The sequence below is a fragment of the Protomyctophum bolini genome (genome assembly GCF_963924005.1).
Source record: "Protomyctophum bolini genome assembly, chromosome: 18".
Classification (NCBI taxonomy): Eukaryota; Metazoa; Chordata; class Actinopteri; order Myctophiformes; family Myctophidae; genus Protomyctophum; species Protomyctophum bolini.
The window spans coordinates 35,687,505-35,715,292 of record NC_137879.1 but is presented as its reverse complement, the minus strand read 5'-3'; the positions used below and the strand labels follow the sequence as shown (position 1 = coordinate 35,715,292).

The window sequence follows — 27,788 nt, the reverse complement described above, 5'->3', positions numbered from 1 at the left end:
GAACATCATCATCAGACATATTTTACAGCTTTTGTTTACATACTAGTAGCGCTCGTTGGCTGTGTTTGTTTGGTTAGCAAACGGGTTAGCCATAGCCACATGATTGACAACAACGGCATCTGCTTTCCTACTATTGTGATTGGTTAAGGGTGAACCAATCGCCGAAGACTGCCTCTTTGGCAACGCCCATCCCAGAAACGGCTGTAGTAGGGAGGGCTTTCAGACGGAATAATGGAGTGAAACAAAATGAAAATTGAGTGCCAGGCTAGCAGACAGATACAATTCAATTCAATTCTCAAAGGGCTTCATTGGCATGAGAAAACATTGCCAAAGCAGAAAGAACAATACAACAATACAGCAATACAATCAAAACAAACAATGATGTACATTTGAAGGTCAGAATCTTCAATAGATCAAATTCTATGTAGATACCCCGGACAGATAAGAGATTCGGTGGCAGATTTTGGTGGCATAATGATGATATATAAAATGGTAAATGGTGCATTTAGTGGTTTAATCCAAAGCGCTTTACATAGATCGTGCATTACATTCACCCATTCACACACGTCGTCCATACACCAGGCGATGGCGGGGGGAAACCATGCGAGGCACCAACCTGCACATCGGGAGCAATTAGGGGTTCAGAGTCTCAGTGTCAAGAGACACTTCGACACCAAGTCTGTGAACCTCGCGGTTGTTCTTACCCCTGCAGGGCTCTCTCTCCAAACCAGTCTCCCTTGGCCAGTCCTCTCAGGTGTACCGGCTCCTCATTGGCTGATTCCATTCGAGTCACGTTCACCTGGCAGGAACACATTAAACATGAGTTGACAACCCCTGTGCGTGGTGCGTGTGTGCGTGCCTGCCTGCCTGCGTGCACAACATAACAATCTGGTGTCAACCACATACATCATACAGCTGCCCAAACAGTGAGTAACCCAGACAACGACAGGACAACATACAAAACAAAAAGCATCATCAACCTAACAATGATGAGTCCAATCAAGTCCACGGAGCCTGACACTAAAGGCCTCATTAAGACCTCTCAGATAAAAGTTCTTAATGAGGATCTGGCTATCTCACTGTCGAATGATTTGTGGGACTTTGCGCGTTCTTTTCTTTCCTTCTCATGCCGATTTGGCGAGCAGTTACTTGTGCTCGTCTGGTATCAGCTCGCATCTTATTAAATGTGTTGGCGTGCTCACTGTAGTGACAACAGACAGCAGGCCACCTTTTCAACGAGAACGGTCGCCAGAAGAAAACGGTAAAATCCCGTTACGTTCTCATTTTTTTTATCGACCCTATATATATGCACGAAAAGCGACCATTTGAAATGAAAAGGCTGTAATGTGCACGCCACGTCGCTAGGTGGCGGTGACGGACTGCCAGATATATAGACCAGTCACCTATGTACTAAAGAAGAACCTGCACCGCGTGCCTCGACTTCCTATCGAGGCTGTTTGTTTACATCATGGTTAACCCATTCTGACCTGAGATCAGATTCATACGAGGTTTCCACTGGGACACACACTGGTCTGATTAACCCATTCTGACCTGAGATCAGATTCTCAAAATGTCAGTCGTTCAGACCTACAAGCAGACCTACAAGCTCGTAGCGCGCCACTCGGTGGCGCGCTATGAGCTTGTAGATCTGCTATTTTTCAATAGCTAAAGCATAACATGATGCTAACACCAAAATGGGATCCCGTTCAGAATGGGTTAAGATTCACCATCGCTTTACATCGATGTAATGAACACCACGCGTTGTGAACAGTGTCGTTTTTGGCAGCAAATTTTGATTTTAGTTTTAGTCGTATAATAAGTCTCTTGAATAGTTTCCGTTTAGTTTTAGTCACATTTTAGTCACGCGGAATGTCTTAGTGCTAGTCTAGTTTTAGTCGACTAAATATCATAAGATTTTATAGTCGACTGAATCTACAGTTGATTCAGTCGACTAAAATGTATTTTGGCGGGCGTTGACGGCATCGTAATGACTGTTTTTTACACTTGTTGTTGTGTGAGCTTGTAGATCGGTTATTTTCAGCGTTGTGAGCTTGTAGATCGGCTATTTGTAGCATGCAACCAAGTGTAAGATGACTTGCACACTGGATCTCTTGTCCACTAGTAGTCCCTTCCTAACATTTTAGTCTAGGTTTTATTTGTTGACGGAATTGTCAATAGTCATCGTAGGCTTGTATAGCTTAGTTTTCATTTAGTTTCCATTTAGTTTTCGTCAGTGGAAAAGGCAGTCGACTTAGTTTTAGTCGTGGTCGACAAAAACAACACTGGTTGTGAACCCATGTGAGCCACGATGTCACAAGTTTTGCGGATTCATGGTTTTGCCCGTTTACCGTATATGGAGACGCCGTTATCGTCTACTCTAAATAAATGGACCCCGGCATACTTTATTTTGTCGTTTTCTATGAACACCGTTATCGTGTAAAAGGGGTATGTGTGTGTGTGTGTGTGTGTGTCTGTGTGTGTGCGTGCGTGCGCGTGCGTGCGCATGTGTGGCCTCAGACACAGGTGAGGAAGAAACTTTCTGACATGCATTTATATCCTACTATAAAATGGAGATAATTATCCGTCTGCCTTCATCCATTTTTCTCGTCAGTGGGTTGACCAGTTAATCTGAAATGGCACGTGGCCAATTGACCATTGGCATAATTATGCAGGGATAGGCAAAGCTGATATTCCCAGGAAGGGACTGACATTGAGATGATATTTCAATGTAACTCAGGGACGTGCAGAGTGTGTTATAGAGGGGCAGGGGCTCTAAAATCCCATAAGAGGGCACTTTTGTACAAAAATGAAAATAGCTAATCTACAAGCTCTCAACGAGTCGCAGCGCGACGCATCGAGAGCTTGTAGATTAGCTATTTCCGGGGGGCAACCCAGCAGTCTCTAGCTATAGAGATGCAGTGCGTACGACATGGAATTCTAAAGACATTTGTTCAACGCAAAATACTGTGTTCAAGTTCAAGAGACTTCGGGGGGGGGAAAGCAATTCTCCTGAATGCTGCCTTCCGTCATGGCATGGAAAGGAGAGGAGGGCATTTGCATTTCTTTCACCATTAGTAAATTCTGCATTCGTTGGTCTGGAGAGAGCAGTTGTTTTACAGACGGGTAAAAGGGCAGGAGCTGAAGCCCCCTTTATGTCTATGTTTTAATAATTCGCACCTTCCTACCTACATGACTACCTGCCTAAATATGTCCCCCTAAGGTCTTCCACTGCTGGCCTCGCTTTTCCGTAAAAAAATGGCAACTAAAAAATACGGGGAAGCAGCTTTTTGCTTCTACGGGCCGACGGCGTGGAACAAACTCCCACTGTACCTTCGACAGGCAGCCTCTGTAGGCATTTTTAAAGCACAGCCCAAGACCCACTTCTACACTCTTGCTTTTAATTGATCTTTACATTTTTTGTTATTCATGTCCTCACTGTATTGCATTACTGCTATCTTTTTTTAATGTTTATGCCTTGCTTTTCTTTTCTTTCTTTCCATTGGAAACATACTTTCACAGTGCTGTACAACAATGAGCAAACAAGTCTCACCACAAGGAAATAATAAATACAGTTAAAATTAGAGCAACGTAATAAGAATGCTATGGAACGAATGTTCTATCAGGTTCTTAGAAGCCGGCTCAGTGTGATATCTCCCAGTACTCATCTGTCCCACTGAGTTACAACACTGTGTGTGTGTGTGTGTGTGTGTGTGTGTGTGTGTGTGTGTGTGTGTGTGTGTGTGTGTGTGTGTGTGTTAGATAGCATTTCTGTAGACTTAGATAGCACTTGATACAGACTTATAGCATGTTATGTGACAGCACTATAATTGCATTGTATGTAGTCATAGCACGTCATAGTACATATGTATAGCATAGTATATGTATAGTTTATATGTATAGTTTCATTATATAGATATTCCACTGTTACTTTCTTAGCTTACATACATACATGTTTCATGATAAATGCTTTTTATGTGATGTATTCCCATGCTTTTTTGTTCTTGCTTAATGCAAGTCGCTCTGGATTAAGAGCGTCTGCTAAATGCCTAAATTGTAATTGTAAAATTGTGTGTGTGTGTGTGTGTGTGTGTGTGTGTGTGTGTGTGTGTTACCTTGCCCTTGCTGATGATGAAGAAGGTATCACCTCTCGCTCCCTGCCTGATGATGTACTCTCCATCTTCGTAATGAGTCTACACACACACACACACACACAGACACACAGACACACACACACACACACACACACACACACACACACACACACACACACACACACACACACACACACACACACATATATATAAATATACTGTAACTCGAAAAACTCATACGTCAGCTAAATATAATTGAATTTTTTTTTTGTTTTAAAAAAAGTAAAATAAACAGAAAAACAAAGAAAAAAAAACATACAGACACTACAGACCAGTACAAGACAAACACAAAGAAACACAGACGAGGACGAGACAAGACAAATAAGACGTGTAGGCTACAGTACAAGGGCTACAGATACAGACAAAGGGAGCCAAAAGCAAACCGTTGGTCACAACGTCATATCAATTAACCCATTCTGACCTGAGATCAGATTCATACGAGGTTTCCACTGGACACACACTGGTCTGATTAACCCATTCTGACCTGAGATCAGATTCTAAAAATGTCAGTCGTTCTTCGATTTTTCAATAATAGCAGATCTACAAGCTCGTAGCGCGCCACTCGGTGGCGCGCTACGAGCTTGTAGATCTGCTATTTTTCAATAGCTAAAGCACGACATGATACTCACACCAAAATGGGTTCCCGTTCAGAATGGGTTAAATAGTTCATTGAACTACGTCAAGAGCTTTTGGAGCAGTTGTCCACTAGTGTCCGCTCTGGCGCCATTCATCTTGGCAGTAGAACGCTCCCAGTAAACAAATATCACAAAAGCAATTAAGCCAATTTTTCTTCAAGTCAACAGTCGGTTCAAACCGGTTTTTTGATAATTGTTTTCTTAGCAGCAGTTGAGGCAGCTAATAGTATGCGTTTGTCCTGAAAGGTTAATAATGCGATGTTTGGGTTATAACCAATGTTCAATTGTTGGTCACTAAGAGCTGCCCAGTACAACCTCAGTCTCCGTATACTGTATACGTGTGTGCCAGTTTTTGTTTTTGTTGTGTTTGTCTCGTTTAGTTTTTTCCATTTCTACCCCAAACATTAACACAAAAATGCGAGGTCTACAAGCTCACAACGTGATGCGTATTGCCTTGTGAGCTTATAGATCAGCGTATTTTCTGTGCTACTTTCGGCTCCGCATGCACAGCAGCCACATGGGAAAGAAACTGGGCCTCGGTTGTCCTTACACACTGTGTAGGTGTTGCCAATGATACTAATTAAGTAACAGAGTCAGGGTGCTGCTGTTGTGCACTGTTGGCTCACTCATGGAAACACTCTGCTACACCAGTGGTGTCTCAAATTGGGGTCCAGGGACCCCCATGTTTCCTTGAGTGGGTTCCAATTGGCCCCATTCAAAGGACGTGTGTACACGCCCTAGCGCATATTCAATGATATGAAACGAGAGCACGGTAAAGCAAGCAAAAAAACATCTCTGTTTTTTTTCCGGAACAGAAGGGGAAGGGGAAGGGGGGGCTTTACAGAGTAAAAGCAGGCCATGTCTTCCCGGCACCCCAGAGCTTCTATTTTGAAGCTGATTGCGTTAAAGGGACACTTCACCCTTTTTGCAAAAAAATATATGTTAATGACGTTTAGAAGCTTTAGATCACTTTCCTGGGGGTATTTATGTGTGTAATATGTGGTTTTAGATATTTTAGATTGTAGCAGTGAGCCTGTTGTCTCTGATGTCATGGACACTGGTCTCACTACCTTCCTGGACTACAATTCCCATAATTATTTGGTGCACTGCTCCTCCTTGTGGATAGGGGGGAGAGCTGTCTTACTGAGACAACATGTAGTCCAGGAAGGAAGTGAGCCCAGTGTCCATGACATCAGAGACAACAGGCTCACTGCTACAATCTAAAAAACCACATATTACACGCATAAAGACCCCCAGGAAAGTGTTCTAAAGCTTCTAAACGTCATTAACATATATCTTTTTGCAAAAAGGGTGAAGTGTCCCTTTAAGGCGTGTGTAACTCCCTTCCATACATGGGGGTCCTTTGAAATGAAAAGGTTTGAGAAACACTGTGCTGCATGAAGTGCAACAGGGAAGGAAGTAAGGACGAGGCCCAATTTATTTCCAACATGTGTTGTTGTGAGGATCACAATATGTCCATCTCTCAACGTCTGCTATACTATCGTGACAATGCGTATGCGCACACACACGTGCACGCACAGTCGCACACGCTCACGCACACACACACGCACACAAGCTGAGAGACGGCAGGGCCCCCCCATGAGAGTTCCATTCAAACGGAATCCACCATTCGGCTGGTCAGGCTGGCCGCGTGTACCCGTCAATCAACCAGCCCCATCTGTCCGTCAACCACCTGACACATGTCTCTCTGACATTGTAAAGAATATCATCAGAATAATAGGCTATACTGTATGTGTCCTTCATAATAATAACCCATTGTAGACCACCCGAGACCAGATTCTATACAAATGTCTTCTAAATCACAACGGTTTTCTGAAAAAGCCTTCGTTTCTAAAGTCAGTAGTAGTGCTCAAAGAATTTCATGACGAGGAGCGGCCTTGACGCTACGAGCTTGTGTACATCTGCTATGTTTCAACAGCTAAAGTTTAAAAGAATGGTTAGAGACAAGTGGCTAAAAGCTATATGAGGTGACACAGGTGCGTCCTCCTCGGGTCTAAATGGATTAACACATTCTGACCTGAGATCAGATTCATACGAGGTTTCCACTGGACACACACTGGTCTGATTAACCCATTCTGACCTGAGATCAGATTCTAAAAATGTCAGTCGTTCCTCGGTTTTTCAAAAAATAGCAGACCTACAAGCTCGTAGCGCGCCACTCGGTGGCGCGCTATGAGCTTGTAGATCTGCTATTTTTCAATAGCTAAAGCATAACATGATGCCTAACACCAAAATGGGTTCCCGTTCAGAATGGGTTAACAGTCGGCACACATACAGGCAAAACATTCCAATATTCTGTATATCTCTGTTGTCGGGCAGAATTTTTCATTCTTATTATTTCATTATTTGTTTTATTATTATTAATATTATTTGGGGAGGGGGGGGGGGGGAATTGATGCCCTAGCTACGACTTCACATCACAAAAAAAAAAAGAGTGTCACACAAAATATTGCCCGGCTCCAAAAATCTATAAAGTTCACTTTCGGTTTTGGACATCCCATGTTTCCACCCCGACAGCAACTATAAATTATATAATCAATTTTTTTATAGATAAAACTATAGTCATTGGTCGATATTTCCAAATGATGTTGAAGTAGGCATGTAACGATATATCGTATATCGATATCGATATCAACCCTGACGATATGAATCGATTAAAAAAAAAAAAAAAAAACGATTTTCCGATAACCCCTTTTTTATAGGGGGGCTAGTAGTGTGATGTGAAATGTGAGCTTTAGTCATATTCCATCATATTCAAGTGCTTTTGGAGAGAAATGATAGAGTGAATCGTTGCGAGAAGAAGGGGAACAGGTTGATCTGTGCATGTGCGTGCATCCAGTGACGGCTGCACGAAATGTACCTTCAAACCACATTTCAAACATTCAAAACCATCAGTTGTTGCTTTGTCTGATGGTGACCGACTTCCTACTGCTGGGACTCTCATCCTCTCTCACGGAATATTAAAAAAATGTCTTCTAAATCTTTGTCTTGGCGTACAGCACTTTGGTCAGTCGGCTCTTTTTAAATGTGCTCTATAAATAAAATTGACTTGACTTGTTTACTGGTTTCTTGCATTCATTTTGTTTGTCTCTCTCTCTCTCTCTCTCTCTCTCTCTCTCTAAGACAATAAAAACAAGAGACTAACCTCTTCCATGACATCAGCCAGTTTACTGAGAGTTTCCTCTGGAAGGCCCTGGAACGAAGGAACACTGAGAGAGAGAGAGAGAGAGAGAGAGAGAGAGAGAGAGAGAGAGAGAGAGAGAGAGAGAGAGAGACGTTAATAGCAGGTCAAATTGACTATGGAGTGAGTAATCTTCTCATCACACGTAATAATTACTATGCTTTTGAAGCAAAGCATGCTTCAAAAAGGCCAAAGACTGTCCCCACCGACCTACCAATCCATGCAGACATCTTCAGCCCACCCACTGCTCGACTTCCATCCAGACGGCCAATAGAGGGTATAGACTTTTTACTTTGAAATGTTTTGTAGTTTCTGAGTTATTTAACTTAAACGCCCAATGCATTCTCTATGGCAATAGCACAAACTTTGGCATGCTATACTAGTCCTACATACCTACCAAGCCCATTCTAGCGGCCTGCACATGCATAAAGTGAATGGCAAATCGAGTGGCGAGTTTAATGTCGTTTAACATTTTTAACCCATTCTGACCTGAGATCAGATTCATACGAGGTTTCCACTGGACACACACTGGTCTGATTAACCCATTCTGACCTGAGATCAGATTGAAAAAGTCAGTGGTTCTTCGATTTTTCAAAAATAGCAGACCTACAAGCTCGTAGCGCGCCACTCGGTGGCGCGCTATGAGCTTGTAGATCTGCTATTTTTAAATAGCTAAAGCATAACATGATGCTAACACCAAAATGGTACCCGTTCAGAATGGGTTAACATCTTTAATGCAATCAGATAGGACTTTTCTGTTTGCAAGTAGTTTTTTGCCACTCAGTAGGCGTTCCCGCATAACTTCCGGTTATGATGATGATGTCACGTGCATACACTCCATTTGGAAAGAAAACCCCCGCCAGCTGACTTCACCATCCAATCAGCTTGGAAAAGGGAATGGGAGTCCAATGAGGTCCCAAACAAACACCACAGTGTCAGAGCCCAACCAACAGGTCCCTGGGACCACCCTCCCTCCCCAAGGAGACAGACCCCAACCAACAGGTCCCTGGCACCACCCTCCCAACAGTGGTCTACTCTGAGTCTACGCTCAATGGTTCAGGGGTCGGCCTAGAGCCGTATCCAGCACTTCACAGATGGGGGGGGGTCCAATCGGTACCGGCCCACATGCACGGACGCGAAGCGCCCGTGCATGTGGGGTCGTTATTTTCGGGTCAAAAACGGGTCTGCACAGCAGAAATAGCCTAGTGCAAATCTAACCTTTTTGATGAGCCTGCCCGAGACATACACGGCTTTAACCAACACTGGCATAACATTAGCCCCTCTCGGAACCCCCTGGGCTGACCCGTAGGCAGAAATGTACACAACACAAAGGCCCCTTTTCCACCGGTTGGTTCCCAGTGGGAACCGGTTCAGTTATTTTTGGTTAATTAGTCCATGAGCCAGAGCTCCAAAATTGAAACTTTAATTATGAATTGAGTGGGCAAAACCATAGATTGTTATCACCATTAAACTTCCCCAATTGAGTACTTACACGAATACAATGATTTATTGTATTACAAATTTTACATTTAAAAAAATGCAAATGAGGTACATTATGTAGGAAAATATGCAAAATAATCGAAAATATGAAAAGGCTACTACTGAGGAAGGGTTATCAAGTATTAATTCACTTGTATTGATCCTATAAACAATGTAATATAGGGTATAGTTTGCCCACTAATTTTGGAGCTCTGGCTCATGGAACCAAAAAGAACTGAACCGGTTCCCATTGGGAACCAACTGGTGGAAAAGGGGTCAAAGTAAACTTTAGACATTAAGGCTAAAGTTATAGGTTAACTAAAACTACAATGTTTCCATTGTAGTCCCAAGTCTACTAGCAGACTGACCAATGTGAGCTTATAGCAAACACACAATGCTGACAAAATGACATGCACCCTCCCTGGCTGGCATGTTTAATGTTTTTATTTGCTTGCCTTTTACTAAAAGTAGCAATACCACAGTGAAGAAATTCTATAACTAGAGTGAAAGTACAAAAGTGTTGCCATCAAAATATAGAGTAGCCTACTTATAAAGTAAAAGTACATGTGAAAGTGGCACATAATGTTAAATGTACATTATTAATACATACAGTACATACACACAATGGAACTAGAGGCTCTCTCAGATTAAGTAAAGGTATATTTAAAAAAAAATGCCATTGATACAGTTTAGTAACTTTCCACCACTGACTGTGAACTGCATGATGCTTTATGCTTATTGTTGCTTACCTGTTCAACTAATATACAACAATGGTCGTCAGTACTGTTGTTGTTGTTGTTGTTGTCGACGACTTTGTCTGTGTTTATTGCACACACCGACACCGGGGGAGGGGGTACATTTTTCGGGACAAGTTGGACAACAGGAGTTGGAGGACTAGCAGCCCTGCTTCCAGCAGCAGCAGCAGCAGCAGCAGCATTAAACTTAAACATGTCATTTATTTTCAAACAGGAGTTGGCGTCCTGCATTAATTGCTTTGCCTTCTTCGCCCTCTGATTTTCAGCAACCCCCTTACGTTTCGGATTCGGCATTTTACTCGTCTCTGACTCTCTCTTTCTTCTCTCCATTGATTTACTGTGGCGTGGTGCATGGTGCTCGCCGCTCAGTCACACACACAACACTGACAGCGAGTCAGCGGCGGCCGCTGATCGGCCGCATGGTCCAAGTGCCTGCACCATTTGAGGCTTTTTTATTCATTTTCTTATCCCCGTGGCCGGCGGCCCAAGTTGCGAACAAACGGTTCGCGGCCCACCGGGGACAAGTCCCCCGGGACCCCCGTGGTTCCTACAGCCCCTGCTTGGCCAGCCTTCACGAACGGGGCAGTAGCACAAGGCCATGTGTGCTTTGTGGAGAGGAACAAACTATGGAGCACAATCATTGTCGAAGTTTGTCCTCTCCAAAGACTGGAAGGAGGATTAGTTTAGTCACCCTGCATATGGCAGACCAGGAGGCAACCACTTGGCTTATTAAGGACTTTGCATTCGCTAAATAAATACACTAGCCTGGGTCCCAGCTGACTTTAATTGGCATTGACGAGCTATGCTAGAGGGAGCTAAGTGTCCTGTCGGCAGATGGGATGGCAGTGGAGCCGATCCTCCAATCACAGCCCCACGAGGAGCACTTGTTTTGGTTTTAATTTAGTTTGCATATATCTGTGTTTTGGTTTTGTTAAAGGGCCACTTCACCCCTTTTGCAACCAACACTTATTTTAATGATGTTTAGGACACCAGAACCACTTTCCTGTTTTGTTTTTTTTGTAATAGGCTATGCGTTTTTAGATATTTAAGTCATGACAACGTCTTCATGACTAAAATTCGTGGTCTCACTTCGAGGGAGGGCGGTGGACTACAAGTCACACCTCCACGCAGCCTCCCCCCTTTCCACAAGGAGGGGCAGTGCACCAAAGCATTATGGCCATTGTAGGAATTCAGCTATCCAGTCAAACACACAGACTTCATAATTTGTCTGGACATAGGGTGCAAATTTCAAATTGTCGCTACTCTTATCTACAAATACTATTAAAGGGGCTCCACCATGAATTTAAAAGCAAATGTATTATATAAATGTTGCCCTTTCAATACCTCTTTATACCCCCTGAAGCCTAAACAACCAATCAGATCATTCATTTTTCATCTCGCAGGATGCTATTCCAAGCCATTTCAGCTCTCCCCATTTCAGCACGGACTGAAGCAGCCATCAGTGTGGTAAAACTGAAACAAAATGTCCCCTGCCGGAGCCAAAGCTAAATGCATTACACGGTGAGAATCGATAACGTTCGGTCTTGAGAGTCTCGACAGAGGAACAAGCACTCCAAAACGAAGATAATCTGAAGATTAACGACCTTCAATTCACCTGTGTGGATATACTGTATGAAGAAAATGATCAACATTCCTTTGTGGCTTGTGTTTTGTTCTGAATAACATTAAAGTAGTGACTGACTGAGCTACATATAATCCTGTCTCCTTGTCAAGCCCACAGACCTCGGGGAAGCTGGCAACAAACAAACAAAGCTACTGAAAAATCCATTAGTCGCTTGTACATTGAGCGAAACTGCCTGCCGCAAAACTAAAGGTTAAACATTACAAGGCTATATTTAAAAAAACATATACGTTTCCTTGTGTGTCGTTGAGTGAATACAATGTTATGTTTTGCTAATCCGTACGGTAGTGCAGAGGTTCCCAAACATTTATTTGAGACCCAAAAGAGTAACTAACATGTCTCCCCGGGACCCATACTAGTTAACCCATTTATAAATTCTAAATTCTGACAGTTTTCTGAAAAATCCATGTTTCACAAACATTTTCATGTCAAGGACCCCCCAAAAAATATGTAATTGGCCGCCGACCCCATGTGAAAATATGTTGCTTGAGTTAAAAACGTTCGCTGTGAAAGAATATATTCAAAGATTTGCGCCACATTTTAACGATTTTTCAAAAATAGCAGATCTACAAGCTCGTAGCGCGGCATTTGCTATTTTATCTGAAGTATAACATAATGCAAAACACCAAAAGGGGTTCACCTCCAGAATGGGTTAAATTAGCCAATCTACAAGCTCATTAGTCCCAGTGTTTGGTAAACACTGTGGTAGAGTCACTGCGATAATGAAGAGTTGCGGAGAGAACCATTTAAGTCCATACTAATTATCTTTTCTTCCCCAAATCATTTTATTGAATATGTTCATGACAATGACAGAAATATCATGGGAAGGGAAATAATGAAAGGACTATAAGCTGCTGAGCATCCCACGCCCCTCCCAGACAAAAAATAATAATAATAATTCTCAATAATATCCCAATTTGCTGATGAAGGCGATTCCCAGTTCCCTGGACTCTCTACGTGTGCTCCGTCTCGGCATAAGTCAGTGTTGAGGGTGAAGATAGCCACCATCTTGTCCATACTAATTGTCCATAACTTATACATTATGGATAAGGTGTCAGGACAGATGGGAGTTTTGGGGGAAAGGGTCAGGATAAATTATGTTTCATGGTCTCAACTCTTGTAAACACAACAGCGGTGGTGGTACTACTATGTGCTGTATTTGGTCTCCATTGCTCTTCTATTGAGAAATGTTTATCCTGTGGTCTGGGATGACCGTCACCACTACTATACTATAATTCTACAGTGGTGCAGGGAAAACGGACTCAATTAAAGTAAAAGTATCAATACTGCAATATGGAAATGCTTCGTTACAAGTGAAATTCAAATCCGGAATTTGAAATGCATTAAAAGTACAAAAGTATTGGAATTGGAAATGTACTTAAAGTATCAAAAAATAAAAGTACTCATTATGCAGAATGTCTCATTTCAAGTTTTCAAATGTATAAAAATAATAGATCTGTAGGACTGAAGTGGTTACTGTATGTTTTGTAATAATCAAAATCTACAAATTAACCACATTTCCAAATAAATGTAGTGGAGTAAAAGTGCAATATTTGCCTCTGAGATGTAGTGGCGTAGAAGTACAAGTAGGCCTACTGACATTTTTAAATACTCAAGTAAAGTAAGTAACCTCAAAGTAACCTCAAAGTTTAAATACTCCAGTAAAGTAAGTAACCTCAAAGTATCCCAACTATTATGTAATTGGCCACTGACACTATTTCAGTTTAAAAGAACATATATTTAAAGATTTGCACGCATTTTCAAAAAAATAAAAAAATAGCTTATATTAGTCTACAAGCTCATAGCACGACAGTGAAATACAGGAGCAAGTATTTCCAGACAAGCCTTCGCTTGCAGAGTGCTGGAGAGCCACACACACACACGTGGCAAACATGTGGTTCATTGATTTGTATTTGTACTCACAAAAAAGTGACTTTGAATTACGACTGTCGACGTTGTCAGTGAGACATGAAACGCTGGGCAACAACAGGTATAGAATAACAAGAAGTCAAGGTAGTTACTCTCTTTGCACGCGCCAGAAAGTCGTGTGATTAAACAACATTGATCATAAGTATTTAAAAGTTCGTTGTTCATGTGACATTGCTGACCACCCAAAAATTGACTTGTGACTTGTTGTTGCGAACGCAGTGATTGCGAACGCAGTGAGCACTTACTATGAGACCTAGCAGATCATGTCTGTCTGTCTGTGTGTCTGTCTGTCCCGCTTTTGTGCCCATATATGGAGCTGAGTGATTTGTGTCACCATGACTCAGCCATAACCATATAAGGAGTCCCCAAAGCAGCTATACGTCCAAAACCCAAATATGTACGAGCTGCGTTCGCTTCCCGCGTTTGCGCGTCTTACTGGTATTTATTTCTCCATATTTCCAGAAACCATGGTTATTTTTGTCATTGACGCATGGCTTGGGTCTGGAGTGGAGAGCTGTGTGAGTGAACTGTGTGTGGAGTGAGTGTTTGTAGGGGAGCACACCTGAGCTGACAATGGCAATCAGCCCAGAGTGCTGATGGCAGACACCTGTGGGTGATTGGCTCCATTTGGATTGTCTGAGGAAATTCTCAACAATAAGGACATGGCATGTTGTCGTTACTTCATGACTGCCATTTTTTCACCCGTTTGTGACCCAGGGGACCGCTGTTCTGTCGGGTGGAGATATGGGTTAAGATTATGTTTTATTTTCTTTCTTTCAGCTGGAATTCATGCACATGCAGTCTGTCTATTCTTGGCTATATAGGGACAGAGTTTGGCTATATAGGGACAGAGATAATTCCAAAAAGGTAAAACCAGGTGGCAGATAAAACGTTTGCTCGACATCACCGAGTGCTATTGTGTTATCTTCCGCCAAGCGCACCGCAGGCATAACCCGTTTTGGGCAGGAACCCCTTTTGGTGTTAGCATCATGTTATGCTTTAGCTATTGAAAAATAGCAGATCTACAAGCTCATACGAGCTTGTAGGTCTGCTATTTTTGAAAAATCGAAGAACGACTTTCATAGAAACATAGCTTTTTCAGAAAACTGCCATTTTCAAACAGACATTTTTAGAATCTGATCTCAGGTCAGAATGGGATAAATAACACCTGGCACTGGCACTGAGGAAGGTCCGTGCGGAGTTCCTTTCACATGTATTGTCCAACGAAACATTTCATAGACCAGCTGTGAATGAGCGTTATCCCATTCTGACCTGAGATCAGATTCTAAAAATGTCTCCTACATTCTGACAGTTTTCATTCTGACCTGAGATCAGATTCTAAAAATCAGTCTACTATGTCAGTCGCTCTTCGATTTTTCAAAAATAGCAGACCTACAAGCTCGTAGCACGCCACTCGGTGGCGCGCTATGAGCTTGTAGATCTGCTATTTTTAAATAGCTAAAGCATGACATGATGCTAACACCAAAATGGGTTCCCGCCCAAAATGGGTTATACCAACTACTGTTTCTCTGCTGTCGGGGAAGAAACCACTTAACTCCAATGTTCATTTTTCGGGAAATTAATTTTGAAAACAAAGCAATACTGCCTCATCAAAGTCGGCAGTATTGCTTTATATATTGTCAATCACTGCCATGAAAGGGGTGGAGTTAGCCGTTTTAGCAGACAGTTTGAGGGTCCAATGGAGTTAAGAGGTTTTGTCCCACGCGCTTTTTAGCTGCTGTTCAATATTTTTGAAACAACACACATATGGTAAAGGGGGTTCAACAAAAAAATCAATATCATTGCGTGATTACGTCATTATGTAGAATACATAGATGCTACTCAAACTGAATGGCCGTTATACAAAAGGTATAAATAATGTGTTCGTCTGTAGTAGGCTACTATTGGATGGAGCCCACACCACAGGTACAAGAAAAACACCTGTGGTGTGCGGGCTCCATCCAATATCTACTGAAGTTTCTTTAGCCCAGCACCCAGCCTGTCGATGTGCGTATTCTACGTCCGTCCCCCGTCGGTAGTACTATGACATCAGTCATCCATATTTGGGCAATTGAGAGACAGAGGTGGAGAGTGAGACAAGCATAAAGAGTGAGACAGAGTTGAGCTCACTCACCTCTTGAGGAAGTCCATGTATTCAGCATGTTTGATGAGTCCTGTTCTCATCATGATGGTCTGGAAACACTGTCTGTCAATGGCCCATAGCTTCACATTGGTCACAGCTGGGGGGAAAAAAACAAACATATTCTTTGAGACACATATACCGGGATTTTGGGGAATGGCGGAATCCGCCATTCCTTCATGGGGAAATAACTGTGGTGTTCTTACCCCGCATGAACTGCCCACGGCCCTTTTATGAGACACAGACTGAGTAGGGGAAAAAAATGTGCTATTGTGTCATGAATTAGTGACCAATTATATGAAGATAGGTTGAAAAGTGTTGAAGTGGTCCTTAAGATAAATGTATTCCACACGTAGCTCACTGGGGTGTTCGTTTGTCTGTTTGTGGTGTATATTAATTCATTACAATATTTTATTTTTTTAACTGTTTTTCTTACAGTCTTGTAAAATGTATTTCAATATGTAATTGTAATGCATTTTACGTGTGGACCCCAGGAAGAGTAGCTGCTACTAGGGTAGTAGCTAATGGGGATCCAAATAAACAAATAAATTAAGGTTTCCCTCTGTTTCCCTCTGTTGAGGAAAAGAGGACACTGTTTTTCCTTCGTTTTGCCGATGGGTACCCAGATTATACGGTCTGTATAGGCCAGGGGTCTTCAACGTTTTTCAGCCAAATGACCCCTACCTAGCTGAGAGAGAGATGAAGCATCGACCCCTACCTAGCTGAGAGAGAGATGAAGCAGTGAAGACCCTACCTATAGCTGAGAGAGAGATGAAGCAGTGACCCCTACCTAGCTGAGAGAGAGATGAAGCATCGACCCCTACCTAGCTGAGAGAGAGATGAAGCAGTGAAGACCCTACCTATAGCTGAGAGAGAGATGAAGCAGTGAAGACCCTACCTATAGCTGAGAGAGAGATGAAGCAGTGAAGCCCCTACCTATAGCTGAGAGAGAGATGAAGCAGTGAAGCCCCTACCTAGCTGAGAGAGAGATGAAGCAGCGACCCCTCACTGCATATTGTATAACATAATGTTGCAGATTAAACCTTTTCACAGATTCCATAGACTACCGGTAGTCTGATAGCACTATCGTCCATGGTTTCCATGGATACAATATATCTACTGTACAGTACATACGTGTGTGTGTGTGTGTGTGCAGTTTTATCTCACTGCACAGCTGTATACCACATAGGAAGTATACTTGGCATTGACAATTATCCTATTTTGTCCCTGCACTTCTGCACAAGACCCTATTACCCATTCCCAGTTACTGCCACCTTGCATAAAAATAAGAAACCTTTATTTTTTTCTTATTTCATAACAGCGCGATGGCTTTATTTTTAAACTCCAAACAAATGCTTCGTGCATGTCAATGCACTTAAAACTCTTTGACTGCCAATATCGATTCAGTGTGCATTCACTGCCTCTGGATGTATAGCGGAGATGTCGTCAAATGGTGGTCTGTGGCTCAATGCAGTATTCAATCAATGGATTTGAGCAGCTGTGTGTCATAGCATTGTTCTGACAATGCGTGTCAAGACAATAGCCACTTTCTGTCAGCTCTTTATCTGACCCAATCAATCAGCATACTGTCATTTGACTGTCATGTGACATGCAATCAGTTGTGGGAAAATATCGGAGCAACTGTGCTTAGAGTACAGTAGACCTACTTGAGTATATGCACTTAGCTACTTTACACGCCCCAACCCACCCCCCTTTCCCCTCACACTGCATGTTTATTTTTCCTTTTTCCATCCTGTATGATTCATTCCGTTCAGAAGTGTACATTTGTACAGTACATCTCTAAATGTTTTAGTGAATTGAACAAGGTGGACCCTCTTGTAAACAAGGGTAATGCTTTATTGGGTCGTCTACTAGCTCACAGTTGACAGTCTTTGTATTGAGTTGTGCTTGAAACGTATACTGTAATTCTGCAAACTGTTAATAAATATTTCAATCAGTCAATCAAACAAACCACTGGTCATTTTGATAAGAAGGGGGCTATAGATTATACTTTCTACTTTTGTACTTAAGTAAAAGTATCAATACTGCAATATAGAAATACTCTGTTACAAGTTCAAGTCCAGGTTACAGAATACAAAATGTACTTGTGTCAAAGTACAAAAGTATTGGCATCAAAATGTACTCAAAAAGTACCAAAAGTAAAAGTATAGTCATTATGCAGAATGTATCATTTCAAGTATTCAAATGCAATCTTTTTGAAAATAATTGCAGACCTACAAGCTCACAATGTGTCGCATCGCACCACATTGTGAGCTTGTAGATCGGCTATTTTCAAATGGCCGAATGGGCTGAAGTGGTTAATATTATGTCTCGTATTAATAATCCAAATTTACAAAGTAACTAGTAAATCAAGTTTTCAAATAAATTTAGTGGAGTTAAAAGTACAACATTTAGCTCTGAGATGTAGTGGAGTAAAAGTAAAAAGTATTGGAAATTGGAATTATAGAAATACCTCAAAATACTTAAATAAATGCACTTAATGAATTACTTTGTATACACTGTAAACTATAATGTGTTCCACGGGACTTACGGCACCCAAGAATATATTTTCAAATGCTGATCTGTTTAGCAGGCGAACCGTCTACAAATGGGAATCTGAGCCTTATCTGACTGAGACGTCCCAGGGCTAATCTCGCTGTCCACCGTCAATATTAGATCCTGTCCCGCAGGGAGCAGTGGGGGATTTGAAAGGTGTATATTGCAGCTTTCCTCGTCAATAGAGCACCGAAGTCTGACGTTAATATTGGTATAGAGGGCGCAAATCCACTGGTTCATGTACTTTTTATTTGCATTATAATCCCCATATTAGGTGGATTTTAGATCACCTCATAATAAGAGCTGCGTTTGAAAAATAAACATCCCGGCCGTTTCACTCATAATATGAAGAATCAACTGACTGAGAGAAAACGCTTTATTGTCACTGCTACTGAATAAGTTACATTTTCGCTAGAAACAGGCTATCATATATATATGAGTGACTGACTGTCGCAAAAGATGCAGAGACAACTCCCTGACAATAACGCCGAGACAGCTTGTTTATTTTTGGACCACAATGCTTATATGGAACGATTTTAAGATGAGCCCATGTTATTCTCCATAGAGAAATGACTTCCGTGAACCAGGGGGGAATCGAGGGGATGAGCGAGTGATGTCAGAGGACTTCGGCGCTCTATGCCTTCCCGTTATATTCAGAAGTGAAAGTGATTTATGGTACAGTAGGTTCCCAAACTTTCCAGGTTGAGACCCAAAAAGATTCCAAACTAGTTCAAATAGCAGATCTACAAGCTCACAACATGTCGCGAAGCAACACGTTGTATAAAGCACAGTATAAAGACAGGTGATTGGTTGGGGGGGGTCCTCCAGCACAGTATAAAGACGGGTGATTGGTTGCTGGGGGGGGGTTCTCCAGAGGCAGGACGGGGAAACCCTCTGGTTGCCCCAGGAGAATTAAGGCACATGCGGGTGCCGTCGCTATGACAACATGCCGTGTCGCCATGGCAACTGAACAGGCAACAGAGCGGGACAAGATGCGAGGGCATGAGCGCGCGCATGTGTGTGTGTGTGTGTGTGTGTGTGTGTGTGTGTGCGTGTGTGTGTGCGCGTGTGTGTGCGCGTGTGTGCGTGTGCGTGCGTGTGCTGCGTGAGAGAGTGAGAGATGTCGCCAAACTTATGATAGATTAATATATTTATCATCTTAAATTTTTAATTAAAAAGAAAAGCATACAAGTCAGTTTTCGTGCAGATATGCATTTTCATCAAGCAGTTATACAGTAAGACTGTATAAATCAGGCTGTTATGGATAAAGGGCTTATACGGAATTGGTTCACTTACGGATAGAAACACCATGGTGAACATATATGCTTGAGGCTGGACTGTAACATTAATAGTCAGGGGATATTATCAGAAACAATATAGCCAAACCCGGAATGATTTCCTTACCAAGACATCTTTTCACAAAATGGGTTTGGAAAGGTGTCCAGGAACACAAATTGAAATTCAACTCCCCTAGGAGAACCTGCGGCAGCCGCTTAAAGTTATTGGGGGTACCTCCAGGAACAATTTAAAATTCCAGCCCAACGGTAAGCGGTATAGGCCATACTAGGGATTGCCATGCGATTCAGAATCAATCGGAAGCATTTGTTTTTGCACCAGCCTTTTCCAGCTTGTTGCAAAGCTAATTTGTTTTTGTGCAGTTGGCAGTTAAAACAAGTGCCTTTATTGCTTTGGGACAACTCGACACATTGCCCGGGGCCAGGAATTGAACCTGGGACCTTCACTTTCACCGGGCAGCCTCTCTCAATACACAATACACAATATTCTGGACCAAACAAATCATTTCAAAGAAGAAAAACAAAAAAAAATAAGTGTTGTAACCTGCCGTTTTCTTCTTCTTTCTAATTATTTGTTCAGCCCGAAAAATTGTGTTTCTTGTCATGATTTGTGACTCACGACAAGAGTTGGCTTTGTCCATCTGCGTTTAAACGTCTTTAAATAAATACTTTCTGAAAAGTCTATGAGGAAAATGAACGGGGATTTCTTTTCCGGGTCTCTCGAGGGGGGGCGGGACTGCGACGCTCTATCTATATCGAGGGGGGGCGGGACTGCGACGCTCTATCTATATAGGGTGTCAGACTGTTGCCTGTCATACTGTTAGTATGTCGTACCAAACACATGCACCCATTTTCAGGTGCCTTTACGGTGCCGGATTACTAGTGCCCACCTTCTTCCACAGCTCGCCATAGAGAAGTGTTGATTCAGTTGTAGTCATAGGCTTTTGAGTCTAGTTTTAGTCGACTAAATATGTGTTTTTAGTTTACTAAATCTACAGTTGATTTTGTCGACAAAAAGTTATTTCGGTGTCGATTTTACATTGCATGCTGGAAATAGCCGATCTACAAGCTCACAATGCGTTGCAGTGTGACACGTTGTGAGCTTGTATAGCATGCAAAAATTATCTGGCTTTTAGTTCTACTGGATCCGCATTAGTTCTGCCCTTACGTTCGTCTAGTTTTTATTTGTTGACGGAATTGTCAATAATTATATTTAGTCATCATCGCTTAGTTTTGATTTAGTTTTCGCCAGCGCCAGAAAGGTAGTCGGCGGAAATGTTTGGTCATAGTTTTAATCATGGATGTGGGTTTGTCCCCCATCCTCCTCTTACAATTTAGGCATTTAGCAGACGCTCTTAATCCAGAGCGATTTACATTAAGCAAGAACAAAAAGCATGGCAATACATCACATACATAAAAAAGTAGTTATCATGAAACATGCGCAAGCTAAGAACGTAACAGTGGAATATCTATATAATGAAACTATACATATAGTATAGTATAGTATAGTAGTGTTGTAGTTCTCGAGACATGGTCTCGTCTCGAGACCGGTCTCGAGACCAAATTATCGTGGTCTCGGTCTTGTCTCGGTCTCGCGCTTCTCGCCTTTTTTTGTCTTGTGGTCTCGTCTCGGTCTCGCCTCTCATTTGTCTTGGTCTTGTCTCGGTCTCGCGCTTCTCGCCTTTTTTTGTCTTGTGGTCTCGTCTCGGTCTCGCGCCTCATTTGTCTTGGTCTTGTCTCGGTCTCGGACTTATTGTCTCGGGTCTCTTCCCCCACCGAGACCACTCGAGACGAGATGCAAAACGTTCTATTATATCAACCCGATCGCAAGGACTGAGAGAGTGAGAGGAGACCATTCACATTCATTAATTAAAGACAGCTGTTAAGGGGAACAGCGCTGCATGACGTTCATACAGGTCCAAAGAAGAGCACATGTTGATGTTATTATGATCATTCTATCATGAAATTATATCAGTCTCAGGCAATGGGCATTAATAAATAAAGTGTCGGCCGGGAGGCGGAGAGTTACGCACGGCAATACGCATGCAGCGCCCGGCCGGCATAGGCTACAGCCTGGCATTTACATTTCAATATATTCTACCAACAGTGCAAGACTGCAAGCTTTCCGGGTTTTTTTAATAATGTGTGTTGTGTTGTAACTTGTAACTTGTAGCCTGTAGTCGTTTTAATAAACGAGGTTGAGCGGTGATCTGAATACTGATCTGAAAATAGCCAATCTACAACTCACAACGCGCTGCACTGCAGCGCGACCGCGACATATGAACTATGAAGCATCGCCTCGGTTTAGTTTCATCATGAGAAGAGTAAAGAACCACCACGTTACATCTATACCTAAAGTAAAATCCATCCATCGTCCACCTTATGTGATCATGTCTTGTCAGGGCCAGGCTATAATAAAAACGATCATGTGCAAATCCTTTGTTGTATAACGTGCATGCATGCCTCATTGACATTGTTGGTTCACTACCGATTTATTTACTAAAAGGCTCAAACAGCAGCAACCAAAACCAACTAATAAACTATTGTTTTAATTTGAAGGTGAGCCATACGCCCATAGCCATTAATCTGAAAGGTTTTGGTCGGAAACTGTCAAACTGACAGTGACGGACAGTGTGACAGGTGAGGTCACAGTTCACAGGTTAATTCAGTGCATGCGCAATGCACATGGTTTAATTTGGGGGAAGTGTTTCAGATCAAGATTGTTATCTGTACCTAATAATACTACCTATCAAATAAGAGGGAAAAATAGTCTTGGTCTTGACTCGGTCTCGCCTCGCGGCAGTCTTGGTCTCGATCTCGACCCTCCTAGGTCTTGGTCTTGGTCTCTGCCCCCTAGGCTCGCATCGGTCTTGGTCTTGGTCTTGGTCTCGACCCTCCAGGTCTTGGTCTTGGTCTTGGTCTCGGCCCCCTAGGCTAGCAGCGGTCTTGGTCTCGGTCTCGACCCTCCTAGGTCTTGGTCTTGGTCTCGGCCCCATAGGCTCGCATCGGTATTGGTCTTGGTCTTGGTCTCGACCCTCCTAGGTCTTGGTCTTGTCTTGGTCTCGCTTTAGGTGGTCTCGACTACAACACTATAGTATAGTATAGTATAGTATAGTATAGTATAGTGTATACTGTATATAAAGTGCTATGACTACATACAATGCAATTCTAGTGCTGTCTAACATGCTATAAGTCTGTATAAAATGCTATCTAAGTCTACAAAAGGTGCTATCTAAGGGGCTAGGCCGCTAGGGTAAGTGCACGCTCATGGGTCATGGTGGAGTCTGAACAGGTGGGTTTTCAGACTACGGCGGACCATTGGGAGTGAGGGTGCAGTTCTGATTGTAATGGGAAGTGCATTCCATAGTTTTGGAGCCATGAAGGGAAAAGAGTTTGGGGCGTGTGAAGCGTGGTATACTTCCAGCTCCCCTGCGTTGTGAAATGGTAAATTGTAAATGGTGCATTTATATAGCACTGTGCATTACATTCACCCATTCACAAACACACACACACACACACACACACACACACATTCATACACCGATGGCAGCGGAAACCATGCAAGGCACCAACCAGCACATCAGGAGCAATTAGGGGTTCAGTGTCTTGCTCAAGGACACTTCGACAAAAACTCTGGTGGAGTCCGGGTTCGAACTGGCAACCTTGCGCGGTTAATGGTTATACCATCCAGCCACTCTACCCCTGAGCCACCGCCGCGTTGGCTGATCCGAGTGCGCGGGAGGCGTTTGTTTGTAGGGTGCATTTAGTCCTCCCTGTGACTAACTGCAACCCATCCATTCTGGAGCGCAGCAACAACATGATCCTTTATGATCCTGTTGAGCTCCCAGGCCCATGTGGGGATGCCGTGCAGCTCCCCAGCATAGCACTGCATGAAAACACAATGTTCTCAGCAGTAGAACATTCTCAATCTCTATACACAGCCTGCCAATATTGAAGGACTTGAGCCTCCTCAGTGGGAGGCGATCATGGTTGAGTGGGTGATTGAACGTCGATGTCAAGAGAACCAAGATGGACAAAAAAAATCACAGCCAGCTGCCCTGCATGTCCGGTGACGCACGCATGTGTGCACGGCACGCACACACGCACGCGCACACACACACACACACACACAGTGTTGTAACTCAGTGAGACACAGAGGAGTTCTGGGAGACGTCACACTGAGCCGGCTTGCTCTTCACACTGCGCTAATGACACACAGAAAGAGACGGGCCGCTGTGACTCGCTCAGGAGGCGCTATAGCTGCACTGTGGAGCAGGCCGTTTTGGATTGGGGCTGCTAGCTCCTGCATGGCTGCGTGCGTGCGTGTGTGAAAAGCGTTATTCTATCTCGACCAAGACACTTGAAACCCTGTGTTCTATATTCCACAATCTCTGAGTTTTCTGAAAAAACCCCATGTTTCTATACAGTGTGTCAGTTGTTCTCAAACATGTTCATGTCAAGGACCCCCCCAAAATTATATGTAATTGGCCACTGACCCCCCCCCCCATCTGAAAATATGTTGTTCCAGCGAACCAAACGTATAGGAGCTTAGAACAAGCCCCCCTATATTAATCCCTATAACACACATCCTAAATGTGACATCAGTAAAACTCACAAAATACTCAAATGATGTATAGCATCCATCCTATACCATTATATAGTGTCTGTAGAAGATTGGACGGGCCATTTGTGCGTCTGTGCGTGCATTCGTGCGCGGAGAGGAGGGAGGAGGAAGAGCGAGTCATGAAGAGAAGAGAGAGTGAGTGAGTGAGTGAGAGAGAGAAGTGTCTGGTGAGTAGATAAGGGGAGAGGAGAGTATAGTGTGTACTTATACTCCTCACAGTAGAGACAGTAGAGTAGTATGTACACAGTACTTATACTCCTCACAGTAGAGACAGTAGAGTAGTATGTACACAGTACTTATACTCCTCACAGTAGAGACAGTAGAGTAGTATCAGGGCTGTGAATCTTTGGGTGTCCCGCGATTCGATTCCGTTTCCGATTCTTGGGGTCACGATTCGATTTCAAAATCCAAAGATGATCTATTCAAAATGATTCTCGATTCAATACTACAATACAATACAGCTGTGCTGAACTGAAGTGCAGCATGACTAGTACCGACTACAGTAACTTGAAAATGACTGAAGATGTTACTGCGATGATTAGGGTAAGATTACATTTCATATCACAAACACGATTTTTGGAAATCATGAATCGATTTTGAGTCGTTCATAACGGGAATCGCGATTCTAATTCGAATCGATTTTTTTCCCCACACGCCTAAGTAGTATGTATACTTAGTCCTCACAGTAGAGATAGTAGAGTAGTATATACTTCAAAGTACCTCACAGTAGATAAGGGGAGAGGATAGTGGTGTCTCTATAGTAGAGAAGTGTATACTTACTCCTCACAGTAGCAGTTCTGGTGCAGTTGTAAAGGATGGCCAGTTCTCCAAACACCTTCCCCGGTCCCATCATACACAGCTTCATACCCTCCTTGGTTACCTCCACCTTACCATCTGACACGCACAGAGAGAGAGAGAGACACAGATTTATTGTTAGTATACTGTATGTAACCTGGCAAATAGGGCACAGGACATGCAGACATATATTGGGGTTCTTTATTTCCCAAGAAGTTGGTGTTGGTATATCTTATTGGTATAAAGAATGCCACAGTTTGGCAAATATGGCATGCAAGCCAGTAACATAAAATAAATCTAAACTAAATACGGTAGTTGATCGATAATTTTGATTTGTTGTTGGTGGAGGAGAGGTCATTTGGTCATCGATATGGTAATCTGCATAGTTCACTGTCATTATATGCCCTGCCACCCTAGCTGGTAAATAACCAATACTGTAAGCGTTGTTTAGAGTTAAGACCTCTGTACAGGAATGTGACCTTCTAGAAAAGTAGATTGTTGCCTTGGCAACGCCAGCAGCAGAGCTGTCTCTCATGACAAGCCTCTGTGTCGTCCCGGAATATAGTTAAGTAACTACAAATCATTCTTAGACTACATATCCCATATTGAATCATTTCCATTGCAGTCAGTGCCACGTACTCCATGTACACCATTTTGAGTAAACCAGTATATATACTCCTCGCCCATCTTGGGACGGGGAGAGAGAACCATTTAGGACCGGTACGGAGGGACCTCCGGACCGGTCCGATCTAATTGTAAATAATAATTATTGCTGCATGTTCAATCTAATTTCTTGTCTCTCTCGATCAAACAAATGAATGAAATGACTAAAACCACATCAGCTCTGGACATTACTTTCTTTCCGGTGGAACTTCATTTAATCTTGCATTCATCTAAGGTAACATTTTGGTATTTAACAGGTTATACTCTTAAAGTAACATTATCCACATTTACATTTCACTTGGAAAGTATTCTGTCTAAGCTCCGGTAGATATTGTAATTAGAGTACTTTCCGAATAAGTATTTAGACGGCTCCGGTATTAGGACCGGAGTCCTCCGGAGCGCAACAGCTCGAGAGCTATCGAAGTCCTTATCAGTTTACAGTAATCATACAGTCCTTCTCAGTCTCTACAGATATATTTTACAGAAATATATCCATCAATTGATCCTCGAGCCGTTCTTTTTTAAAGAGTTTAAGTCTAATTTATGATAGCTGCTCTGACAAACAAAAAAGCTGCACCATGCGGTCTGTCTATTTTTAGATAGCGTCTCCTCCACCGGAGTCGCCACAATTTATTAGCTTCTAGTCAGCCTGCTCATCCAAACATTAAGAGCCCATAAGGCTATTAGACATTAATTAATTACATTGTCTATTTTGGGGGACAAACCCTCACAATTATTTATCAATAAAGTTCCACTCGGACCGGGGTCTGGTCGTCGTCATTTGTTCGATCTAAGATCTTGGATAATGTCCTTTTGGAGACATGCCAGCTTCAAGTCTGTGGATACGAGAAGCCACGTCTGGCCTTTCGCCTCCACGGACATCAACGGATCTGCTCTGCTGCCTGGTCGAAGCGACCCTGTCTTCTGCTCTTTCCCTAAAGTTAAGTACATCCTCGATTCATCAATCTTGTTTAATCTGTTAATAATTGGATCTGTAATTCATGTCTAGGGCTTAACTCTGGTTCATGTCTCATCACATTGTTTTAAAGTTACAAAAAAGTAGGAGATCGCCAGAGGAGTCTCTGATACCTGCAGGCGTTCATTCTATTTATTTGAATTCTTTTTACCACAAAAAGTCTTATTTCTTTTTCATTTCGGCCACTATCTGAAGTTTGAGGGTTCTTATCTGTGGAATGCGTGAGGAGTGCTCTGTCTCTGTGTGAAAGGGGAGGGGGGGGCGAACGCCTTCTCCTCTCAGTCTCTGTATTCCTCCATGTCTCTCTCTGTCTTGGTGTGTGTGTATGTGGGAGTGCGCGTGCGTGTATTTCCCTCCACCCCCCAGTCCCTGAGTGTGTGTGTGTGTGTGTGAATCCGCCTGTATTTCCCCCCACCACCCCACCCTCCCAGTCCCTGAGTGTGTAGTGCGGTGTGTCGGGCAGAAGCCATGATACGAGTTTTACATTCTTCCTGTCTCTATCTGCATGTCTCTGTGTGTGCGCTGTACCCAAGAGGATCTATTCCTCTCTGTCTCTGTCCGCAAAGTCGCTTGTTACGAGGTTTCCATTGTGGAACGTCTGCGTATGTGTGTCTGAGTGTTTGGAATATTAGAATTAAATTAGTTAGTATTGTTTTCTATTATGTTCATAATAGAGGTCGCATTTCTGATATCTTGCCCGCATTTTTACTAGAACATAGCTTTTTTGAAGTGTGTGAGTAGAAAGCAATAAATTTATCATTTTACAGCCTTTTCAAGAACGCTTTTCTTCCTTGAGTCGCGACGAGGATAGAAGGGAATTGTTGAGCATGAACATTGCTATAGTCAGCATATCCGGTTAAGACAAGAGTGTGACGACCAATTCTTAAAAAATAAAAAATAAAATAAGTTTTGAGTCAGCCTCCACTCGTAATGTCTTCATATTATT

The 27,788-nt window shown here is 42.7% G+C and overlaps 1 protein-coding gene across 3 annotated transcripts in view; it reads right to left on the bottom strand.

Moving 5' to 3' along the window:
* Positions 1-27,788, bottom strand: part of prkg1 (protein kinase cGMP-dependent 1) — a gene marked incomplete at its 5' end in the record, with an annotated part of 198,903 nt that overhangs the window by 73,303 nt on the left and 97,812 nt on the right. For all 3 annotated transcript variants that reach the window (XM_080788787.1, XM_080788789.1, XM_080788788.1), the window contains 5 exons: positions 705-799; positions 4,113-4,190; positions 7,953-8,016; positions 15,928-16,033; positions 25,189-25,302. In XM_080788787.1, the coding sequence (XP_080644913.1) occupies positions 705-799; positions 4,113-4,190; positions 7,953-8,016; positions 15,928-16,033; positions 25,189-25,302 (457 nt within the window). The remainder of the gene's footprint in view (positions 1-704; positions 800-4,112; positions 4,191-7,952; positions 8,017-15,927; positions 16,034-25,188; positions 25,303-27,788) is intronic.